The sequence below is a fragment of the Physella acuta genome, unplaced genomic scaffold (assembly GCF_028476545.2).
Source record: "Physella acuta isolate Inbredline_101_S28 unplaced genomic scaffold, ASM2847654v3 ptg000445l, whole genome shotgun sequence".
Lineage (NCBI taxonomy): Eukaryota > Metazoa > Mollusca > Gastropoda > Physidae > Physella > Physella acuta.
In genome coordinates, this window is record NW_026731964.1 from 382197 (window position 1) to 403777 (window position 21581).

A 21581-nucleotide genomic window follows, 5' to 3' on the forward strand; every position below is an offset into this window, starting at 1 on the left:
TATATCACTTGAAATGTTAGCCTCTATCAAGTCCACAAAAACACTGCTCAACTCAAACAATGTTTGTATTCCCTGTACTCTTATGGTAGACTGTCAGCCTTTAAGGGAGATCACTCAGGTACTCTTTCTATGTCCTATGTAGGCTTCTGTATTCAGTCACGTGACGATTATTCAAAGACACAGAGACACCTCGGCGACCGCGTTAACAGTTTAACTCCATGTCCTTTGATGTTCTGTCAATTGGATGAGACGACTGGTGCGAACTTTGACCTTAATTTTCCCGTCAATCTGAATGTCTCGGCAGTATTAGGCTTAATTGGTGTAGGTACAAGTAGTATTCAGTGCGGGATTTTTAACGCATTTTGTTCTGTGATTATGGGCGTTATCTCATTGGATGATAGTGGATATCATGTTCTAGTCAGCTTATCCATGTGGTACTAGTGTGTGTGGATTATGAAGTTTTTGTTCCATACAAGTTTAGCGACATCGGTATATAGAACATCTGATATAATCCATGGTGTTAGCTTAGATATTTTGTGCTCTGTTCTAGTTATAAAGGTCTTGTTATGTTGTTTAAGGATTATATACTCAAGGTTCCTTATATTTTTATTTAGTTTTCATGCGTATAGAGTATTTTTATGGACCGTTCGATCTGGTTCAACTGTGTGTCATAGGCCATTAACTGTCCAAAGTTTTTAGAACCCAGAACCCATATGTAGAACTACACTTTCTTAAAAGTAAATTAACAATGAATCCCCCGTGTATACGGAAGCCTTTCTAAATGATATTTTGTTCTCTGTTAAAAAGACGTCATGAATTTTTTCGTTTTATGTTAAAAAGGATATCTTGACTTTTTGGTCTTGTTTTTAGGTTCATGGTTCATTGTCCTTCCAAATTACATAAACACACTCACAAACATACATTCATACATACAAACACATGATAGGACCATAGCATGACTACACATGGCCAACACATGTGTCCGTGTTGTCACATAAAAACGTCCTCCTAACTTCCCACATCTACATTTGTCATGTCATTTAGGCTTGTCTTTCGTTTCGTTACATCGTGGGACTACGTCAAAGTTTTTGTTTTATTCGTTTAAGAAATTAAAAGGTTTTAATTATCGTGTTACGTCATCAGTACGTGGAAATTGGATTAACATACCATAGAAGGATATTCTGGGCTGGATTATCACACTTGTCACATTTGGGTAATCCCTGGAATAATCAGAGGCGTGACATCTGGATAATCCCTGGATTATCACAGGCGTGACATTTGGATTATTACCCGTGTAAAAATGTGGTTAGAAACAGAGAATAAACTGACCACCGATTCACCTATCCCAGCCATTATTGTGACATATGACAAAGTAAGTACTCACTGGACAGATGTCAACTGACATTTATATGCCATGGCCGTCTAGGTACTACAATCACTGACCTCTACAATCAACCTACCTATAACCTGAAGCTACCATCTCACATATTTTATCTCTGCTGTTCATAACATCCTGTCACAGTTAACAGATGATGTTATTGTCCTATTTATGCTTGTATAGTTATACACATTAACGAAACAAACAATGTTTATCTCTCCCCTCCCTCTCCTCATATGATAACGATTGACCTGTACCTGGTGATATGTTTGTATGGAATTGTGTGCACATCATTTGATCATCATCTTTTCTCATTCGTGCCCATGTCACATGGGGAAGATGTAGATTTCATCAGCTGCAGTGACCTCGGCATATGAGGGATAGTGTGGTCAGCACTATGTCCAGCCATCTTTGTTTCCGCAACGTGATTCAGATAAGAAAGGTGAAGAAAATAACAGAACATATGGATAATGTGTGGCCAAAAGACAGCTGTACGTAGTCCCCAGGTCACAAAACGTGACATACACATACATTAACAAAGTCTGGGTGGCGAACACACACCTACCATTCACATATCTAGACTAGCAAAAATCACACCAGCCAGTCACAAACCTAGACTAGCACATATCACATCAGCCAGTCACAAACCTAGACTAGCACATATCACACCAGCCATTCACAAAACTAAAACTAGCACATATAAAATCAGCCATTCACAAAACTAAAACTAGCACATATAAAATCAGCTATTCACAAATCTAGACTAGCACAAATCACACCAGCAATTCACAAACCTAGACTAGCACAAATCACACCAGCAATTCACAAACCTAGCCTAGCACAAATCACACCAGCCAGTCACAAACCTAGACTAGCATATATCACATAAGCCATTCACAAACCTAGCCTAGCATTAATCACATCAGCCATTCACAAACCTAGACTAGCACAAATCACACCAGCCATTCACAAACCTAGCCTAGCACAAATCACACCAGCCATTCACAAACCTAGACTAGCATATATCACATAAGCCATTCACAAACCTAGCCTAGCATTAATCACACCAGCCATTCACAATCCTAGACTAGCACAAATCACATCAGCCATTCACAATCCTAGACTAGCACAAATCACACCAGCCATTCACAAACCTAGACAAGCACATATGACACCAACCATTCACAAACACAAGCTAACACACAGCCAGGCCCAACAAACATGGTTTAGAACCTTCAACCCACCTATCATATTTGACATGTATCCCATTAGGTACACACACAAGTCCCCAACAGTTTCTGATCTATCAGGTCGATCAATACCGCGAATCACTTATCTATCACGATTTCTGAGAGTTCGATATTGTAAGTCGCTCGTTGCGAAAAATTGGCCTCAGTTAATCACCTAGATGCGTGCTTCACCTTCAGCTCCAATTACACTTAACCTTAAGCTCCAATTACACTTAACCTTAAGCTCCACTTACACTTAACCTTAAGCTCCAACTACACTTAACCTTAAGCTCCAATTACACTTAACCTTAAGCTCCAATTACACTTAACCTTAAGCTCCAATTACACTTAACCTTAAGCTCAAATTACACAACCTTAAGCTCCTATTACACATAAGCCTTAAGCTCCATTTAGACTTCCACCTTAAGCTCCACTTACAAGACCTATGTTCCTGTTAAAGCCATCTGCCCTGAGGGGTGGAGAGACAAAGGTCATCTTTGTTGATGTTGTGGCCGGGTGTTTGGGATGCGTTGTGTTGATGATTGCATTGTTATGGCGGGTTTTGGGCAAACGTGGTTTAAAAGCAGATGTAGCCACTTTTCAACAAAGCGTTTTGGAGCTGGCCGTGTGGTTAAAGATAGCCGTGTTTCAAGTAGTCGTGTTTCATGGTTAGAAAAAGTCGTGTTTCAGGTAGCCGTTTTTCAGGGTTAGAGGTAGCCGTTTTTCAGGTAGCCGTGTTTCAGGGTTAGAAGTAGCCGTGTTTCAGGTAGCCGTTTTTCAGGGTTAGAGGTAGCCGTTTCTCAGGTAGCCGTGTTTCAGGGTTAGAAGTAGCCGTGTTTCAGGTAGCCGTTTTTCAGGGTTAGAGGTAGCCGTTTTTCAGGTAGCCGTGTTTCAGGGTTAGAAGTAGCTGTAGGTCGAGATATATTTTAGCGTTTGCGGTAGCCTGCTTGAATGGTTAAAACAAATGGTAGCTGCAGTGAAGTTAATAAAATAAGTAATAAAAAACAGATATTGTTAGTTACCTCACAAGTTAAAGACAGTTACAAATACTATGGACGTTTCGACCCAAGGTCTTCGTCAGCACACAACAGTGTGGTTACAGATTTAACAGAACGGTTTAAGTATTGCCATGTAGTAATATTGGAACTGGCCAGTTTTGGGCAGCTGTAAGTAGCATTGTAGGTAACCGTGTTGTGATATTGGAGGTTGCCATAATGAATAATATCGGATTAAGCTATGACATAATACAGGTAGCCACAATCCCCTCCCCCACCCACCCCACCATGTCCGCCAACGGATGCCAGTAGCTGCCACAGTTTGACATGTTAATTAAATGCAAAAAATATTCCTTACGTTTGGCATTTGACGTGAACTAACATTAATTAGTTGATTAGATAATTAAGATGTAGTGTTCCGTTTTGTATTCGCGGTAATCAATTAGTATGCCGAGTTCACAACCCCTGAAGAAAAGTGTACCGTCATTATTAAATCATGGAAGCTGTTTAAAATACCTAATGAGATTTGTGTTCAATTAAGTAGAAAAAATGAGCAATTAAAATATACAATGAAATATTATTGTCTTTAAATTTTGCTAGTAATGTAAAGTATTTTTTTAAGAATATAAACATGATGCAGTTTAATTAAAATATAGATGATAAAACCATCAATTGTATAATCTCTTTCTTTTCCGCGTTCTTATTTCTAACACAATTAAGTATTACGTGTCAACTTGTAATGCGCCATATAGGCCGTTGACTCCGATCTCAGCCAGCTTTTCTTTTTGGCTTTGCTTCTATAGCCTTTGTCCAACCAAGAACATACTAAGGCAGCAGTTGTTTGATTTTAGTGTTGCCTAGAAGTGTTGCTGTCCCCAGCTATTGAGCCTCATCCGTCCGAGGTTTCGAACTCAAGACTTTTCGTTTAAGCAACCATGAGCTTTACTGACTCCACCACGCCAACCCCTTAATTGTTAAATGAAAATGTACAATTAATTAGTTTCCATAAGACTCAATTAACCTTTGTGTGAGCACTGAACTGATGAAGATGTTTCTCTCCCCAGGATATTGTCGTGAACGAGGTGGACGTGGGTCAGCCTTGTCACAACTGTGAGGACAGATGTTCCGGTTTCGCTTTCCATGACTGGAGGTCAGTTCAACCTTCTGAGACGTGTTTTAACCCAATGGTGTTATGACACCTACATCAATATACTTTAACGGGTTTTTTGGGGGGAGGGGGGGGGGCGCTCCTAACTGGCGCCTATGGTATAGATCAAGGGGGTGGGTCCAACAGCTATAGAGCTAGATGGAGCCGTAGTACCCCGGCTTTACTGGAGCTGGTTGACTCGGCGACGTCCCACAAATCTATTACTGTAGAGCTAGGCGTTTTCGGCTATAGCTAGAAGTCAACACGTTTCTTAACAAGTTAAAGATGACATGCTTACAAAATAAATGCTCTTATTTTGAAAGAATCACTGTTATATTTTGTATATTTTTTAATGCGTGTAAGCTGATTTAGAAACATAAAAAAAAAAACTTGCCACCTTGCCTCATATTTTGAATCGACTCAACTAACAAACACGTGCATTCTGTACTCACCAGAAACATCTGCGCCCACTGCAAATGTGCGCGTGAGAGCCACCAGATCTACAATGAGAATTTCGTCAACGTCTGCGACAGGCTGGGCTGGAAGCGAGAGGACGACGCTGCCAAGTCTGTGTCCAAGCTGGACACACTGAACGAGGGGTACACCTGGGTGCCAGGCAACCTCACGAGCCAGAAGGTGAAGGTCATTTTTGTTCTGTTGGGGGTGGGGGGGGATACGCTTAACGAAGGCCTTGTTTGGGTGCCAGGCATTTTCACACGCTTGAAGGTGAAGGTCGTGTATTGTAGGATGGGAGGGGATCAGGGTTTGACGGTGCTCACATTCTCATCCCTCTATTGTCACTAACATTATAACGCTACGAAAACACAGGTATCGAAATGTACAGGGGTTTTTTTAATAGAAGAAATTACTCAATCTTGTTGTCTTTCGTTTGGTTACTATATCTACCAAATCCTATGCATGCGTAAATCCTTGTCTATAAGCTCTGCGAACGTTGTCTAATTAAGCGTTGTAATTCTAATCAGCCTACGTGTTTACTTTCACTGACTACCCACGGTTGAACTCGACTACTTATTTCTTAAAAAAACACTTCAACCCTTTAATTAACCTAATTATTGAGATCCATTATCTTAAACTTTGTCTTCATATGTTATCACCTTATCTATCCCATAAACTAAATACCAAGACATATAGGTTTCAGGCCATAATGAAGAAAACAATCTTTAATTTATTATCTTTTCCCGTTCGCGCATTTGGGCAATGATGTTTATATGTGCGCAGCTTGCGATATGCTAATGTAGTCAGAACTGTGCCCTGCCTCCTAACGTCAATCTGGTACCCATCAGAGCTGAGTGGACTCAGGGGCGCCCTATAAACTCGAGCCCGGGATCTGAACTCATGACTTTCGTGTGTTATAAGCTCTACCATTCAACTACGCTGTCACCATATGCTTTAATTATCGTCCAAATACTAAGACTTTGACTTAATGCAGCATCAATTAGCCTTATCCATGACCTGTGAACCAGTTAACTTATAACAATAACATGAACATGAGTGACGTTCACTACAAGACGCCAGTTACCCTAAAGCGGAAAAAAAGCACTAACGTTGTTATTTTATTTTCTCTAACATGGAGAATATCTGTATTCTATTTACGAAATAAGTAGCTGAAATTTCCGGCAGTGTAATTAATTAATTATTCCACGAACTCGTGAAAGGTAATTGATTGATTGTCTGCGCATATTGCAAGTCGATTATTTTGGGTTGAGGCCAGACGCTTACGAGCGCTTCTGGGACGCTCGAAATCCGGATAAATGATTGGCTGAGTAGGGCACGTGATGCGTTTGGAGAACGTCGATTGGTCGGGAAATGTGCGCCATTTTATTAATAGCCAGCTATCAGTGGAGTTATTGCGTCGCTCCATCTCCTGCAGGGTCTGGTTACTCTCAGGCCAGACTCGCCAGGGTGGGGCGGGGGATGTTGCAGGCGGTCTGTGGGGTTAGTGGAGGGGGGGGGGAGGCGGTGAGGAGGTGCAGTAGATGAGCAGGGTCAGTAAGGGATGAGGACTGCGTTAGGTTACTGGGGTCAGTTGGGGTCAGGGGTGATGTAGGTTACTGGGGTCAGTTAGGGTCAGGGGTGATGTAGGTTACTGGGGTCAGTTAGGGTCAGGGGTGATGTGGTTTACTGGGGTCTATCGGGCGTAGGTGTAAGTGGCGAAACAATTGATAGGGTTCAGTGGTTCTTGGGTCGGTCAGGGACTATAGGATTTCATGGAGCTGAAACTGTGTCAGTCTATAAATTATGGAGAATTAAAGTTGACCTTTGTAGATAGTTCAGGATTATATTAGTCAGTGATACACACTGCCCACTTTCAGATACTTAACAACGAAGCAACTCCAAAGGTAGTATACTCACCCGATTACTGTGCTAATGGTATGGTACTCACCCGATTACTGTGCTAATGGTATGGTACTCACCCGATTACTGTGCTAATGGTATGGTACTCACCCGATTACTGTGCTAATGGTATGGTACTCACCCGATTACTGTGCTAATGGTATGGTACTCACCCGATTACTGTGCTAATGGTATGGTACTCACCCGATTACTGTGCTAATGGTATGGTACTCACCCGATTACTGTGCTAATGGTATGGTACTCACCCGATTACTGTGCTAATGGTATGGTACTCACCCGATTACTGTGCTAATGGTATGATACTCACCCGATTACTGTGCTAATGGTATGGTACTCACCCGATTACTGTGCTAATGGTATGGTACTCACCCGATTACTGTGCTAATGGTATGGTACTCACCCGATTACTGTGCTAATGGTATGGTACTCACCCGATTACTGTGCTAATGGTATGGTACTCACCCGATTACTGTGCTAATGGTATGGTACTCACCCGATTACTGTGCTAATGGTATGGTACTCACCCGATTACTGTGCTAATGGTATGGTACTCACCCGATTACTGTGCTAATGGTATGGTACTCACCCGATTACTGTGCTAATGGTATGGTACTCACCCGATTACTGTGCTAATGGTATGATACTCACCCGATTGTTGTCTTAATGATACTCAGCGGGTTTTAATTGGGACAATATAAAAAGCAGCCTAACCCTAATGCATTCTTCAAACTTGCCTGATTTTTCCCTTTAAACTTACCAGATTCGTTCTTTAGGCTTGATTACAACTTTCAGATTTTAATTTAAAATCATCTTTAAGATTCACCAATTTACCTTTGTTCAGGCCGTGTATTCCACCGTTACATGGCATAAATTATAATAACTGATTCTATTGAAAGCAGTTCACCATTCTGATACTAATGTTGGTCATGCTGGTATTAATGTTGACCAAGTTGAAATCGACGTTGATCTTATTGATACCAATGTTGATAATGTTATGTTGATTAAAACGTAGACCGCAAACGTCAAACCTCTTCTATCAAACCTGTCCAACCCTCTAACGTCACCATGACAACCCGACTATGACAACCCGACAGCCACGTTTATTTAACCCATATGTCGCTGTCAAAGATTACAATCAGTTGTTATTAAACCTTCTCTACAGATTCTAGATAGTACTTTTAAAAACCTTTCTCAGATTGAATGACATGTTTTGTCTAAGTAATGAAAAGACAAAAAAAGTGATTCCCCTTAAAGTCTTGTGCGATTGTTGGTGTCAATCATTCGATGATTGACTAGAAGCGACCGGGAGTTTTAGTTTCGTTTTTTTTTTAAACTGATTTACCTTGTTTAACGCTATTTCTATCGCCATTAGGAATGTGTTGTTTATTTTATTTAAATTGGCGCTTTATTTCGGTTTTTACAAGCTTTTATTTAACTCACTTCCTCTGTCGTCAGTCGTCAGTCTGTCTAGACGGAAACGCAGGAGTGAAAATTCGGACAGTTCTACTTGACCGACACGATTCACAGTTGGCACGTGGGTCAAGACATGAAGACAATGCAATCTGAAACTAAATTTGACTTAATTGGATGCCTAATTGATTTTTTATGAATTAATTAAAATTTGGACCGAATTAGTAGGCATGTCTAGCCAACCACACCACACGCGTCATCAATAGCTGCGCCATCACGACCACGTAATGGCTGCGTTCAAAAACCATTGCGCGCCTACTGAACGTGATATTCAGTAGGCGCGCAATGGTTTTTAGTCATGTAACTCTATTGTAGATAAAACATGTAAAGTACTGAAAAAAAAATTCATAAAAAACGTTTTAATAACAAGCTTTTATGTAATGATGCACTAAAAAGTAGAAAATAAATTATAGACTACTATTTAAATAACTATAAAGAAAAGCGTGGGTCTCTTCTCAAATATTAGTAAAGGTATAAAATAGGTACTAAAGTACTAAAGTGCCCCACGCTTTTCTTTATAGTTATTTAAATAGTAGTCTATAATTTATTTTCTACTTTTTAGTGCATCATTACATAAAAGCTTGTTATTAAAACGTTTTTTATGAATTTTTTTTTGTAAATTTTTGTTTAGTTTGTCGTGACGATATTTTTTGCAGAATTATTTGTATAGTTACTTCCCTTTTTGTTGCTTGTTTGTTTTGGAGTTCATGAACGGCTTAGAGATTTGGAGAGCTCCAAACTTTTGTTGAACGTTGGATTTCTGTGATGGAAATTGGCCGTTAGATAAAACAAGACTGATCAATATTGGTTGATCTAAAAATAAAATATCCGTCTTTTTGCAGTCGGCTGCTCAGCTTTTGGTTTTCGATTTAGGATATTTTCTTTTGGTTACCTTTTTTTTGGCTACTTTTTATATGTTTACGGTATTTTGAAACTGCAGGGATTTTTGAGCCACGGTAGCAAAAATACAACAATATAAAGTAAAGTGTGTGGTAGAATTTCGTATGTATGTACCTGGCAGCACTTAAAAAAATTAGTTTGAAAATACTGTCTAGTTCATACTAGGCCTACAGATATGAAAACAAAATCATCGAGTTTTTTCACTATAAACAATACCGTATTATGTCCACAAGCCATTTCATTTTTAAAAAATCTTTGAATAATAAAGTAACTGATTATTTACATGTTTGGGTGATAAAAACTTGAGGTCTATTTTTAGGTGCTGTAAAATTAGTCGCAGCATTTAAATTTTTGCCTGAGGAAATTTTTCCCTAAAGAAAATTTTGCCTGAAGAAAATATATTGCTTTTTATCGGCTTTTATATGAAATGTCTCATTTTAATAATAACCATAATATGAATAACGTAAAAAATACTAGCATAATGACAGTAATAGGAAATATACTGTAAAGCAAAATGCTTTGGTAAATAGAACATGTTTAATGTATGTGTTCGCACATGACAGCTTGATATCTTTACTCTCCTGTACCTGCTCCTGATATCTTTACTCTCCTGTACCTGCTCCTGATATCTTTACTCTCCTGTACCTGCTCCTGATATCTTTACTCTCCTGTACCTGCTCCTGATATCTTTACTCTCCTGTACCTGCTCCTGATATCTTTACTCTCCTGTACCTGCTCCTGATATCTTTACTCTCCTGTACCTGCTCCTGATATCTTTACTCTCCTGTACCTGCTCCTGATATCTTTACTCTCCTGTACCTGCCTCTGATATCTTTACTCTCCTGTACCTGCTCCTGATATCTTTACTCTCCTGTACCTGCTCCTGATATCTTTACTCTCCTGTACCTGCTCCTGATATCTTTACTCTCCTGTACCTGCTCCTGATATCTTTACTCTCCTGTACCTGCTCCTGATATCTTTACTCTCCTGCACCTGTTCCTGATATCTTTACTCTCCTGTACCTGCCTCTGATATCTTTACTCTCCTGTACCTGCTCCTGATATCTTTACTCTCCTGTACCTGCTCCTGATATCTTTACTCTCCTGTACCTGCTCCTGATATCTTTACTCTCCTGTACCTGCTCCTGATATCTTTACTCTCCTGTACCTGCCTCTGATATCTTTACTCTCCTGTACCTGCTCCTGATATCTTTACTCTCCTGTACCTGCTCCTGATATCTTTACTCTCCTGTACCTGCTCCTGATATCTTTACTCTCCTGTACCTGCTCCTGATATCTTTACTCTCCTGTACCTGCTCCTGATATCTTTACTCTCCTGTACCTGCTCCTGATATCTTTACTCTCCTGTACCTGCTCCTGATATCTTTACTCTCCTGTACCTGCTCCTGATATCTTTACTCTCCTGTACCTGCTCCTGATATCTTTACTCTCCTGTACCTGCTCCTGATATCTTTACTCTCCTGTACCTGCTCCTGATATCTTTACTCTCCTGTACCTGCTCCTGATATCTGTACTCTCCTGTACCTGCTCCTGATATCTGTATTCTCCTGTACCTGCTCCTGATATCTTTACTTTTACCTGTACCTGCTCCTGATATCTTTACTCTCCTGTACCTGCTCCTGATATCTTTACTCTCCTGTACCTGCTCCTGATATCTTTACTCTCCTGTACCTGCTCCTGATATCTTTACTCTCCTGTACCTGCTCCTGATATCTTTACTTTTACCTGTACCTGCTCCTGATATCTTTACTCTCCTGTACCTGCTCCTGATATCTTTACTTTTACCTGTACCTGCTCCTGATATCTTTACTCTCCTGTACCTGCTCCTGATATCTTTACTCTCCTGTACCTGCTCCTGATATCTTTACTCTCCTGTACCTGCTCCTGATATCTTTACTATCCTGTACCTGCTCCTGATATCTTTACTCTACTGTACCTGCTCCTGATATCTTTACTCTCCTGCACCTGTTCCTGATATCTTTACTCTCCTGTACCTGCTCCTGATATCTTTACTCTCCTGTACCTGCTCCTGATATCTTTACTCTCCTGTACCTGCTCCTGATATCTTTACTCTCCTGTACCTGCTCCTGATATCTTTACTCTCCTGTACCTGCTCCTGATATCTTTACTCTACTGTACCTGCTCCTGATATCTTTACTCTCCTGTACCTGTTCCTGATATCTTTACTCTCCTGTACCTGCTCCTGATATCTTTACTCTCATGTACCTGCCTCTGATATCTTTACTCTCCTGTACCTGCTCCTGATATCTTTACTCTCCTGTACCTGCTCCTGATATCTTTACTCTCCTGTACCTGCTTCTGATATCTTTACTCTCCTGTACCTGTTCCTGATATCTTTACCTGTACCTGCTCCTGATATCTTTACTCTCCTGTACCTGCTCCTGATATCTTTACTTTTACCTGTACCTGCTCCTGATATCTTGACTCTCCTGTACCTGCTCCAAGCAACCGTGACGATGTAGTGCAGCGTGTAGCAAAGAAAAGTTTCATCCAGACTGAACTCACCCCCTCCCTCCCCCACCCCTGACATACGTTTTAGCGCCCACCCTCCCCAAAATATCAAAACCTAACGATAACGTAGCTGTTTATTTTCCCACGTTTTTTTCTAGTAATTGGGTTGATTGAAAAGTTGGCTGGGGTCTCTTGCTTACCCTAGCTAGAGAACAGGTGAATTCTGGGGTCACCCCCTCCCCAGGTTCTGATCAGCATTTAAATAATATCGAGTATGTCCGTCAGGTAAATATGTATCAAACACACACACACACATACTATACATACACACACAAACACACACACACACTCGCGCACTCACACATATTCTGTATCTGGAGATTTTTTTTATTCAATAGTAGGTCTACATGTCGTATCAGAATTTTAAATTATTTAAAACGTACATCTGGCTGATGAGGTTTTGTTATGAATTTTGTAGTTAAATGATATGGTTTAACTTATGCGTAACTCCTTCATTGAATGTTTTCTAGTTTTAAGTTAAACTATTCATGATGCCATTCGGGGTCGTTTGCTGTTGTGTCTAATTTAGTTTGAATGTCGATAGTTTGCAGATATATTATCAGATGATGAAATAAAACTTTTAGTATGTTTTTACATAACTTTTTACTGTACTTGTTGCAGCTACAGTATCATTATTGGTTTAGCTCATATCGATATTTAAAATTTAACTTTCTTCTTTACGTAAACCCCTACTGACTTAGACCTTAACCCTTGCCCTAACCCTAACTCTAGACCGAGTTTTAACACAACGTGTAACTTTAACCTTGCCTCTAGTCCTACCCTTACACCAAAACTTGACCCTACACAGCCCTGATCCCAACAGCCAAATGATCAGACCTAAGCTCGATACTTTATTTCAGCACCGATGTTGTTATCCTATTGTTTGAAGTTGAAATCCCATCCAACACAAAACTAAACCTGTTGGTACCCGTTAAATGAAACTCCCGGTAAGATGTAAGCAAATCGACCCCATTCCCTTGATACCCTGATCTCTGGGACATTTACCATAGAAGTGGGTTTATAGAGCTACAGCTGATGTAATGTATGAAAGGTTGGCCGTAGGGTAATAGGTCATCTTGACCTATTTAGAACTGGAAAGGTCAGGTCGTTCGTGTGTATATAAAGTACATGATGGTAGTCAGGTTGTAAGGGTGGGAGGGGGATAGGTGTTTGTTGAAGATGATCACGGATGGACGGTGTGGTGGTAAATGTGGTGGACAGTGAGGTTGTCGATGGTGTGGTGGTTGGTCGGTGTTGCGGATAGGGTGGTGGATACGGTGGTTGATAGGGTGGTGGATGGTGTGGTGGATAATGAGTTGGAGGTGAGGTAGACGATGTGGTGGACAGGTTGAAAGCAATGGAGGGCAAAAAACAAGTCAAAACGACAGGCAGTACAGACGGACAAAAGAACACGCAAACTTTAAGAAATGTCATAGAATAGAGAGATACATGACTTTACCAGTAAACAGGTGTGTGTGCAATTCAGTGATCCAACCCATACCTTATTATTATTTTTTAAAAATGATCTTTAAAGAACACAAAAAAAAGTTGCTAATGGACACCAGCGAGTTGACGAGATTCCTTTTATAATGTTGTTGACATGGAATAAAAAGAAAGGTTACTATAGTCTTTAAGTGAATCAAATCCGGGCATCCTCCGGCACCCCGACAGGGTGCTATTTGGCGCCCCGGGCCTTCCCGTGTACGCTATGGTACCTACGTTCGCGTAAGTCAGTTCAAAAGACTATGAATAAGTTGCGTCCTATTGGTCGTTTACTAAGTTGAATCAGGCGGTTACGCCGCACGTCGTCATGGTGCGATTTGGCACCCCGGGCTAGACTGTGGACACTTTGAGTTTATATTTGCGTTTGTGTTTTCTTTGTGTTTGAGTTTGGGTTTGCGTTTGTGGTTGTGTTTGCGTTTGTTTTCGTTTGCTTTTTTTTTCTTTGCGTTTGTGTTTTCGTTTGCTTCTTTTTCTTTGCGTTTGTGTTTTCTTTGTGTTTGTATTTGCGTTTGTGTTATGTTTGCGTTGTTTTTTTTTGTGTTTTGGTTTTGTTTGGTTGTGGTTGGGTTTGTGTTTGCGTTTGGATTTGTTTTCGTTTGCCTTTTTGTTTGCGTTAGTGTTTGCGTTTTTTTGCGTTTGTGGTTGGGTTTGTCTTTGCGTTTGTTTTTGTGTTTTCGTTTGTTTTGTGTTAGTGTTATGTTTGCGTTTTTTTGTGTGTTTTGGTTGGTTATGGTTAGGGTGGGCAATGCCGGGTTTATTCTGATTACTAAACACACAAGTTATGGTACTTTACAGATACGTTTTTCAAAGATGCCACTGCATGGCCTGACTAGTAAATAAATAAATTTAAACCCCATGACCTAGTTTTTCTATTTTTAGCTTACAATGTGTACAATAAAATTTATGGCGGCCTATCGAATAGCAGGATGCCATTGTTTATGTCGCCATGACACGTGAAAACCAAATTGTTTTTGCTTTTTTTTTAAATTTTATTTAGTTACCGAAAATATTAAAAAGATCAAATACATCCAATCTTTAGTTAAGTCCGAAAAATACCAGACAGGCAGGATTTTAAAACCATGTTAATTGTAACTACGCCGTGCATGATTTTTAAATTAATTTATGGACCTCTCAAATACCTTTAAGACTTTTCTCGCTGGCGTCTATTAGAAAATGTGTGACCTCAACTGTAAGACCAAAGGTTTGGTTACATATAGGCTACTATTTAAAATCTTCCACCTATTAGGTTTAGTGGTAATATAAATTCGAAAAGCGTGCTTTTATACCAACTCTGATTTTAAAAACTTAAATTATACCGTAAGATTTTAGCATTTATGATGACAATATATTTAATTCTGATTGTAGAGAACATATTTTTTGTAAAAACGAATAAAGTTTTTTTACTACGAACGAAAGTAATTAGTTATGTTTTGACATTTACAATTACAATTAAATTTGTAGAAATTAAGAGAGTGATTATTTCCCCTAGTTCGTTTGTCTTAATTTTCTAGGAATCATTATGTCAAATTGTTTTTTTACAAGGATTGCAAATAGATTGTGTTGCGTTCATTGTGTGTATCTTTTTTTTTTGTTTTTTTTTTAAATTTAGAGTGATAAATTGTTTTATTTTGTCGACCAACATTGTGTTTTTTTTTTTTTTTTTTTTTCAGAGTACTTTCAGAGTACTTTCAATTTATTTTACATCCTAGTGAAGCAATGACATACAGCTAGTAAATATATATATATATATATATATATATATATATATATATATATATATATATATATATATATATATATATATATATATATATATATATATAATGAATTTGAACCCCCCCTCCCCCCATGAGACGATCCTGGTACGCCACTGAGAACGACAACAAAAGCAAAACAAATCAGACGGCAAAAGTAGAGAAATAGTCAGACAGACAAATAGACAGACAGATAGATAGAAAGACAGTCAGACAGACAGACAGATAGACAGACAGACAGACTCATAGAAAATCAGATCGATAAACATCAGACGGATTTGCGATGTAACAGATAAATCTTATACATTTCCCATTATCTTCCTCCATCTTTCCTTCTCCCCACGCCCCCCCCCCCATCCCCAAAACTCCCTGGCCGGTGGGTCACTCTCCTGACCCCAACGCCCTGACAAATTCCGTCGTAATTCCCTAGACCGCCCCATTGCAAGCCGGTCTTTTCAATCGCTCCAGTTCACGGATTGCCGGAAAATTCCGGAAATAAAAGAAAACGCAAGGCTCGTGTCACGTGGGGTCTGGTGTGTAATCATCGGAAACGGCTCGACCGGAAATGAGTTTTTGTCGTCCCTCGACTCCCCCCCCCCCCCCCCCCCCCCCCCCATCCACATACTCAAACCACCTTTAGGCTGTAGATAATGATTTAGAATAGAAGAATGGCCTGTGCAATGGCCTACCCTTAAATTGTATGGGGGGATAGAAATAAACAAGCCATTGGCCATGCTTCTTTTTAACTAGGAAATATGTACATGTTGAATAGAAACATATTGATCTAGAAACATTTCAATTTAGTGTAGAATCAAGCCTTTTCAGTTAGAGTCATGTCCATTTTTATAAAAACTCTTGTTCTGTTCCGAGACAAATAATTTATTAGTATATTAGGGAGATAAGTCGTTCTGTATTGAGGTGAATGCAATTAATGCTATAGTGTTAGGTTCAAATCAGTTTCTTTTTATTGTTTCGGTGTTATACTTCGGTTTGGCCCTGTAAAGGATAACTGCAAATTGGGCTAAAATTTGTGATATGTGCCATATAAAGGACGCCACTTTGAGATACCTCACTATGCTATAGATCATCTCTACCTTGATTCAATACCTGCGATACAACTGAAGTGAGCAATCAAATCAAACGATGTACCAGACGTCCCACTCACACCTATTTACCTACCTGTCCACTTACCTTCACTTCCCTCACTCAACCTTTAAGATAGATAAGCAGCTTCTTGTAAACGTAATAATACTAATCGCTCACTCCTCAAATGTGTTTCACTTTCGCTCTTTGTGTATTTATTGTTCTACACATGAGTAGTGCAATCGATTACCGTGGAGTACTCATTCAATAACATTCTAGTACTATGTAATGGCGTTGAGCATTGTTTAGTAACGTATATAATCTTAACGTATATAACTGCCGTAGCGACCGAGCAGTACATATATTCCTATACATGGCCCGTTCGATCATCGCTACACGTTATAAGGAATCTTGTTATATGGCAAGAAGGGCGTGGAAAGATAATTCAAATATTTTGTTATATTAAAAGTTAATGGGACGTCGTGGCTTAGCGTAGAACGCTAAACTCCAACCCCGAGAGTTTCGAATTCGGATCCGGATGCAGGTCAATAGGATTTCCATGTGTCCACACAGCTCTGGGTACCTAACTCATGTTAGGGAAAAGAAAGTCGGCTGGGCATTGTGCTGACCACACTATCCCTTCACACGACGAGAAATAGGTGAACTCTACTTCACTTGCTCCATTGACCGTGTGGTTCGAAAAGGGAACGTTTTCTTTTTACTGCTGGAGAGGCAATATTGTATAAGAATTTTTAGGTCTAGCAGAAGTTACGTTTTCGCAAAGGTTGAATGTATAGTTTGACAGCACTGACTTTTCAGTGTTTTATCTTTTAATGTTGCATAACGATATATAGGATAGGGGTCTTATATATGCCCAATTACTAGTCTGTATACAAATCTTTAAGATGCCCGATTCTTTGCATATGCTAAAAATCTTATATGTGCCCAATCGTGAGGAAAAAGAAGTAATACAACTTTTCTTCTTTGATTAAAAAATATATTAACATTTTTTTCTTTAAATTACATCACCTATTTAACTGATCACATCAAAGAAATTCAAAGAAAATGCCAGCAACTGAATGAGAGAAAATGTAACAATGAGCAAGTATCCAACATATATCACAGAAATTTTGCTGCATAGACATATTTTTACATACACATACAGGAACATACTGTCCGTTATTTTATTTATAGACACGAGTCCGCCATATCACAAAGGATATATTGTCTAGTCCTGCTGCTCGTCTCCACATTTATAAATAAAATAGAATACATCTATTTTATGAGAGTTGTTTTTTAATATCTAATCTGGCATTTCATGAAGAGAATAGCCGCCCTTTCATCTTTTTTAAAGTAAATAAATAAATCTCTATGTCGCCATTCATACCCCCTCCAAACGATATTTTGTTAGAACCCCCACCCCTCCCCTACCTCTCCACCCACCACCCCATTCCCCGTCTATTCTCAATTCATGCCGAAGATATCAGGCGCCCTAAGAAAGAGGCCGATATTTTTGGTTTATGTGGGTCTTGTCTGGAATAACTTTGAATGAAAGTATTCATAATTGGAACAAGACACGTCTCCATACTCTGATAGCGAAGAATGCATATTGTTGGAAAGGCTCTTCTCATATATATATATATATATATATATATATATATATATATATATATATATATATATATATATATATATATATATATATATATATATATATATATATATATATATATAATGATGAACTACAAAAAAAAAAACAGTTTTTTTTTTCTTTGTTGTTGACCTTTTAGCGTTTGAGTGTCGTGTGCTAGATTCTGGACTCCCTGTAACTCCCTATAATTTAAAACAGTCATGATCTATACATAAATCAACTTGTTTAGATTATTAATGTTATTCCTCTCCATCCCTCCCCCCCCCCCCCTCCCCAAGCAAGTTTTTCAAAATTGCAAATGTCCGGCTGTAAGATAAACGACTGACGTCATGTAGTATCTTCTCCATCTGACATCTTCGGGTTATTTATTCCCTCCTCTCTGATCCTGGTGTGGTGACCCCACTTTTGGTGATCACATTTTAGGGAATACCGTATTTGATCCCATATAGGGGATCCAATGGTGACCCAATGTTTGTTAACCTCGTGTGCATAAATCCCATTTCTTCTGATCCCTTTGTGTCGATCTATTTCTTTATGCCTTATAGCACCTGCCTCTAAAAACAACATAGATATCCTGTGTAATTCTTTCACCTCATGTCATGTTAATCCTTATAACAGTAAAGAAATTTCGCTTTTTTTTATGCTTATAAATTATATCCTTAAACAACATTAGACGATAGTGAATTTGATCCATCTAGTGGACGCCGGCCCCATGACATAGCTAACGAAGACCTGTTGCTTGAACCTTTCAGATCCGCGAGTACATGGACCAACTGCCCAACCACAAGGTGCCACGGGTCGACTCCCAGGGCGACAAGTACCGCGACCAGCAGATCATCAAGCAGCTGCCCAAGCAGGACCTCTCAGACCTCTACTGCAAGTACCTGGACGGCGAGACGGAGCGGAAGGAGTTCAACATCTTCAGGGAGCTTAGGGACCAGGTGGCCATGGGCATCGGCGTGGTCAGGGAGTGTCAGGTTAACACGGTAGGTCAAGGACGGTACAAGGTCAGGGGAGTGTCAGGTTAACACGGTAGGTCAAGGACGGTACAAGGTCAGGGAGTGTCAGGTTAACACGGTAGGTCAAGGGCGGTACAAGGTCAGGGAGTGTCAGGTTAACACGGTAGGTCAAGGACGGTACAAGGTCAGGGAGTGCTAGGACAGTATGGTAGGTCAAGGCTAGTACAAGGTCAGGGAGTGTCAGGTTAACACGGTAAGTCAAGACCAGTACAAGGTCTTACAGTATTAGGGCAGTATAGTAGGTCAAGGTCAGGGGAGTGTTAAGCTAACATGGTAAGTCAAGGACAGTACAAGTTCGGGCATGATCAGAAATGTATGGAAGGTCTAGGTAAAAGAGTGTCCATTTAACACGGTAGATCAAGGACAGTACAAGGCCAGGGAGTGTTGTGGGGAACACATAACGTCAAAGGTCATAGGCCAGGGTTAGTACCAGGTCACGGAGTGCTAGATTGACACAGTAGAACAAGGCCAGTAACAGGTTAGGGAATGCCAGGTTAACAAAGTAGGTCAAGGTTAGTAGGCTACAAGTTCACAGAGTGCTAGGTTAACCCAATATCAGGGAACTTTGTGGGAAAAAACAGTAGGTCAAGCCTAGCACTAGGTCAGTGTGAGCCAGGGTAACATGATAGGTCAAGGTGAGTACTTGGAAGGTCAAGACCAGCGGTCTGTCATCATGTTGGCCCCGTGCCCTAATATACACACAAAAAACACAATATTTGAAATAATTCTTGTAGAAAACATTGGCAGGTCATACCAAGCTGTTATTACTATAAGTTCTACCCTATGCCTAATTTGATCCTAACCACGAACTTTAACCTTATTTTATCCTAATCTAGTCCTTACAACAACCTTAACCTTGTGACAACGGTACTGTGGTTTATTTTAAATTCAGTATAGTAGTTTATTGTCATTTTTTATTTAGACATCGACAAATTTTATTTACAACCAAAATAATAAAAACAATTCGTGAGACGAAAAACATTGACCCCATATGTCAAGTCAAGACAAGCAAATCTTGACATACTCTGTCAAGTCAAGATCTAATATTTACCACATGTATCAAGTGAACATCTAACAATGACAACATCTGTCAATTCAAGATGACTAATCATTGACCACATCTATCAAGTGAATATCTAACATTGACAACATCTGTCAAGTATTGACCATATCTGTCAAGTCAAGACCTGAGGCTCACCTGCAAACTTTGACGTGTCTGTCAACCAGAATACAAAGTTCTCTCTCCCACGCCCTGTTATCACCGGCTACTCGAACGCCAGCCCATCCAGCACGACGCCACTCGTCTGACACGCGACCACTTCACTCCCACAAGACTGATCTATCGCTTCTGTCTGGAGGCATTGAGTGCTCTCATTGGAACCAATTGAGATGTCAACCAGCCTCCCTCCCCGCCGCCCATCCCCCACTTCTCCTGGTTCACCCTCCCACCCCCCTCTCCCTCCCACCTCCCCCTCCCTTTCCTCTATCTGCTCACACTGTCCTAGTTCCACGACCCATCATTTATCGTCTGGCTTGCAGCCCAATCAATCACAGCTGTGTTTATTTTTATTTTTTTAATCCAACATGATTTTGACAGCTAAGCTACTTTATAATATTTATTTTGAGCCTTGGTAATACATTTTAAAGTTGTAGTTCTGAAAAAAAATAATTCAAAACCTTTCAAATCGTAAAGAAGGATAGATCTATCTTTTTTTTCTTAAAATAAGTTTTAAAATCTCATCTGGTTGTCACATGCGTGTAGGGGAAATAACTGCGTAAAATATTTTTGTTCTGTGAAAAACATAGTTGTTTCCCTTATTTTATATTCCATACATACATTTTTAAGATACGATTTCTAAATAAAACATAAACATATAAGAAAATCTAAGATGTGTACAAAAAATATACATTTGAACAATCTGCAAGTTTTCTGTTTCTTTTTCTAGAGCTGCTACAACTGCAAGGGGGAGGTGGAGCACGGTGACCTGGTCGTCATGGCAACCAAAGCCGGGCAGGACGCCGTCTGGCACCCGGCCTGCTTCACGTGCCACACGTGCGAGGAGCTACTGGTGGACCTGGTGTACTGCCACCACGCCAAGAACTTGTACTGTGAGCGGCACTACGCCGAGCTCATCAGACCCAGGTGTCCGGGCTGTGACGAGGTAGGTCACGTCTGAGTGGTGAAGGTGACATCTGGATTTAAGAAGAGATCTAGGTGTCATTTGGGTGTAAGGTGACATTAAGGCTTCATTCGGTTGTAATGTGACATCTATGTGATATTTGGGTTTAAGGTGACATTTTTGTGAAATTATGGTGTAATTTGACATTTGGGTGTAAGGTGACATTTGGGTGTAAGGTAACATTTGGGTGTAAGGTGACATTTGGGTGTAAGGTGACATCTAGGTGACATTAGGGTTTAAGGTGACATATTTGTGACATTTGGGTGTAAAGTGACATCTAAGTGGCCTTTGGGAGTAAGGTGACATATAAGTTGCATCATATGGATGTTAGGAGATATCTAAGT

General features: G+C 39.9%; 1 protein-coding gene across 1 annotated transcript; it reads left to right on the plus strand.

The window, feature by feature from the left end:
- Positions 1-1197: 1197 nt before the first annotated feature.
- Positions 1198-21219, plus strand: LOC131943179 (prickle planar cell polarity protein 3; the record flags this gene model as incomplete). Its single annotated transcript, XM_059303190.1, has 5 exons — positions 1198-1372; positions 4667-4752; positions 5205-5385; positions 18791-19024; positions 21004-21219. Coding segments are annotated over exons 1-5 (789 nt in total), but the record flags the coding sequence as incomplete, so codon positions are not given.
- Positions 21220-21581: the final 362 nt, after the last annotated feature.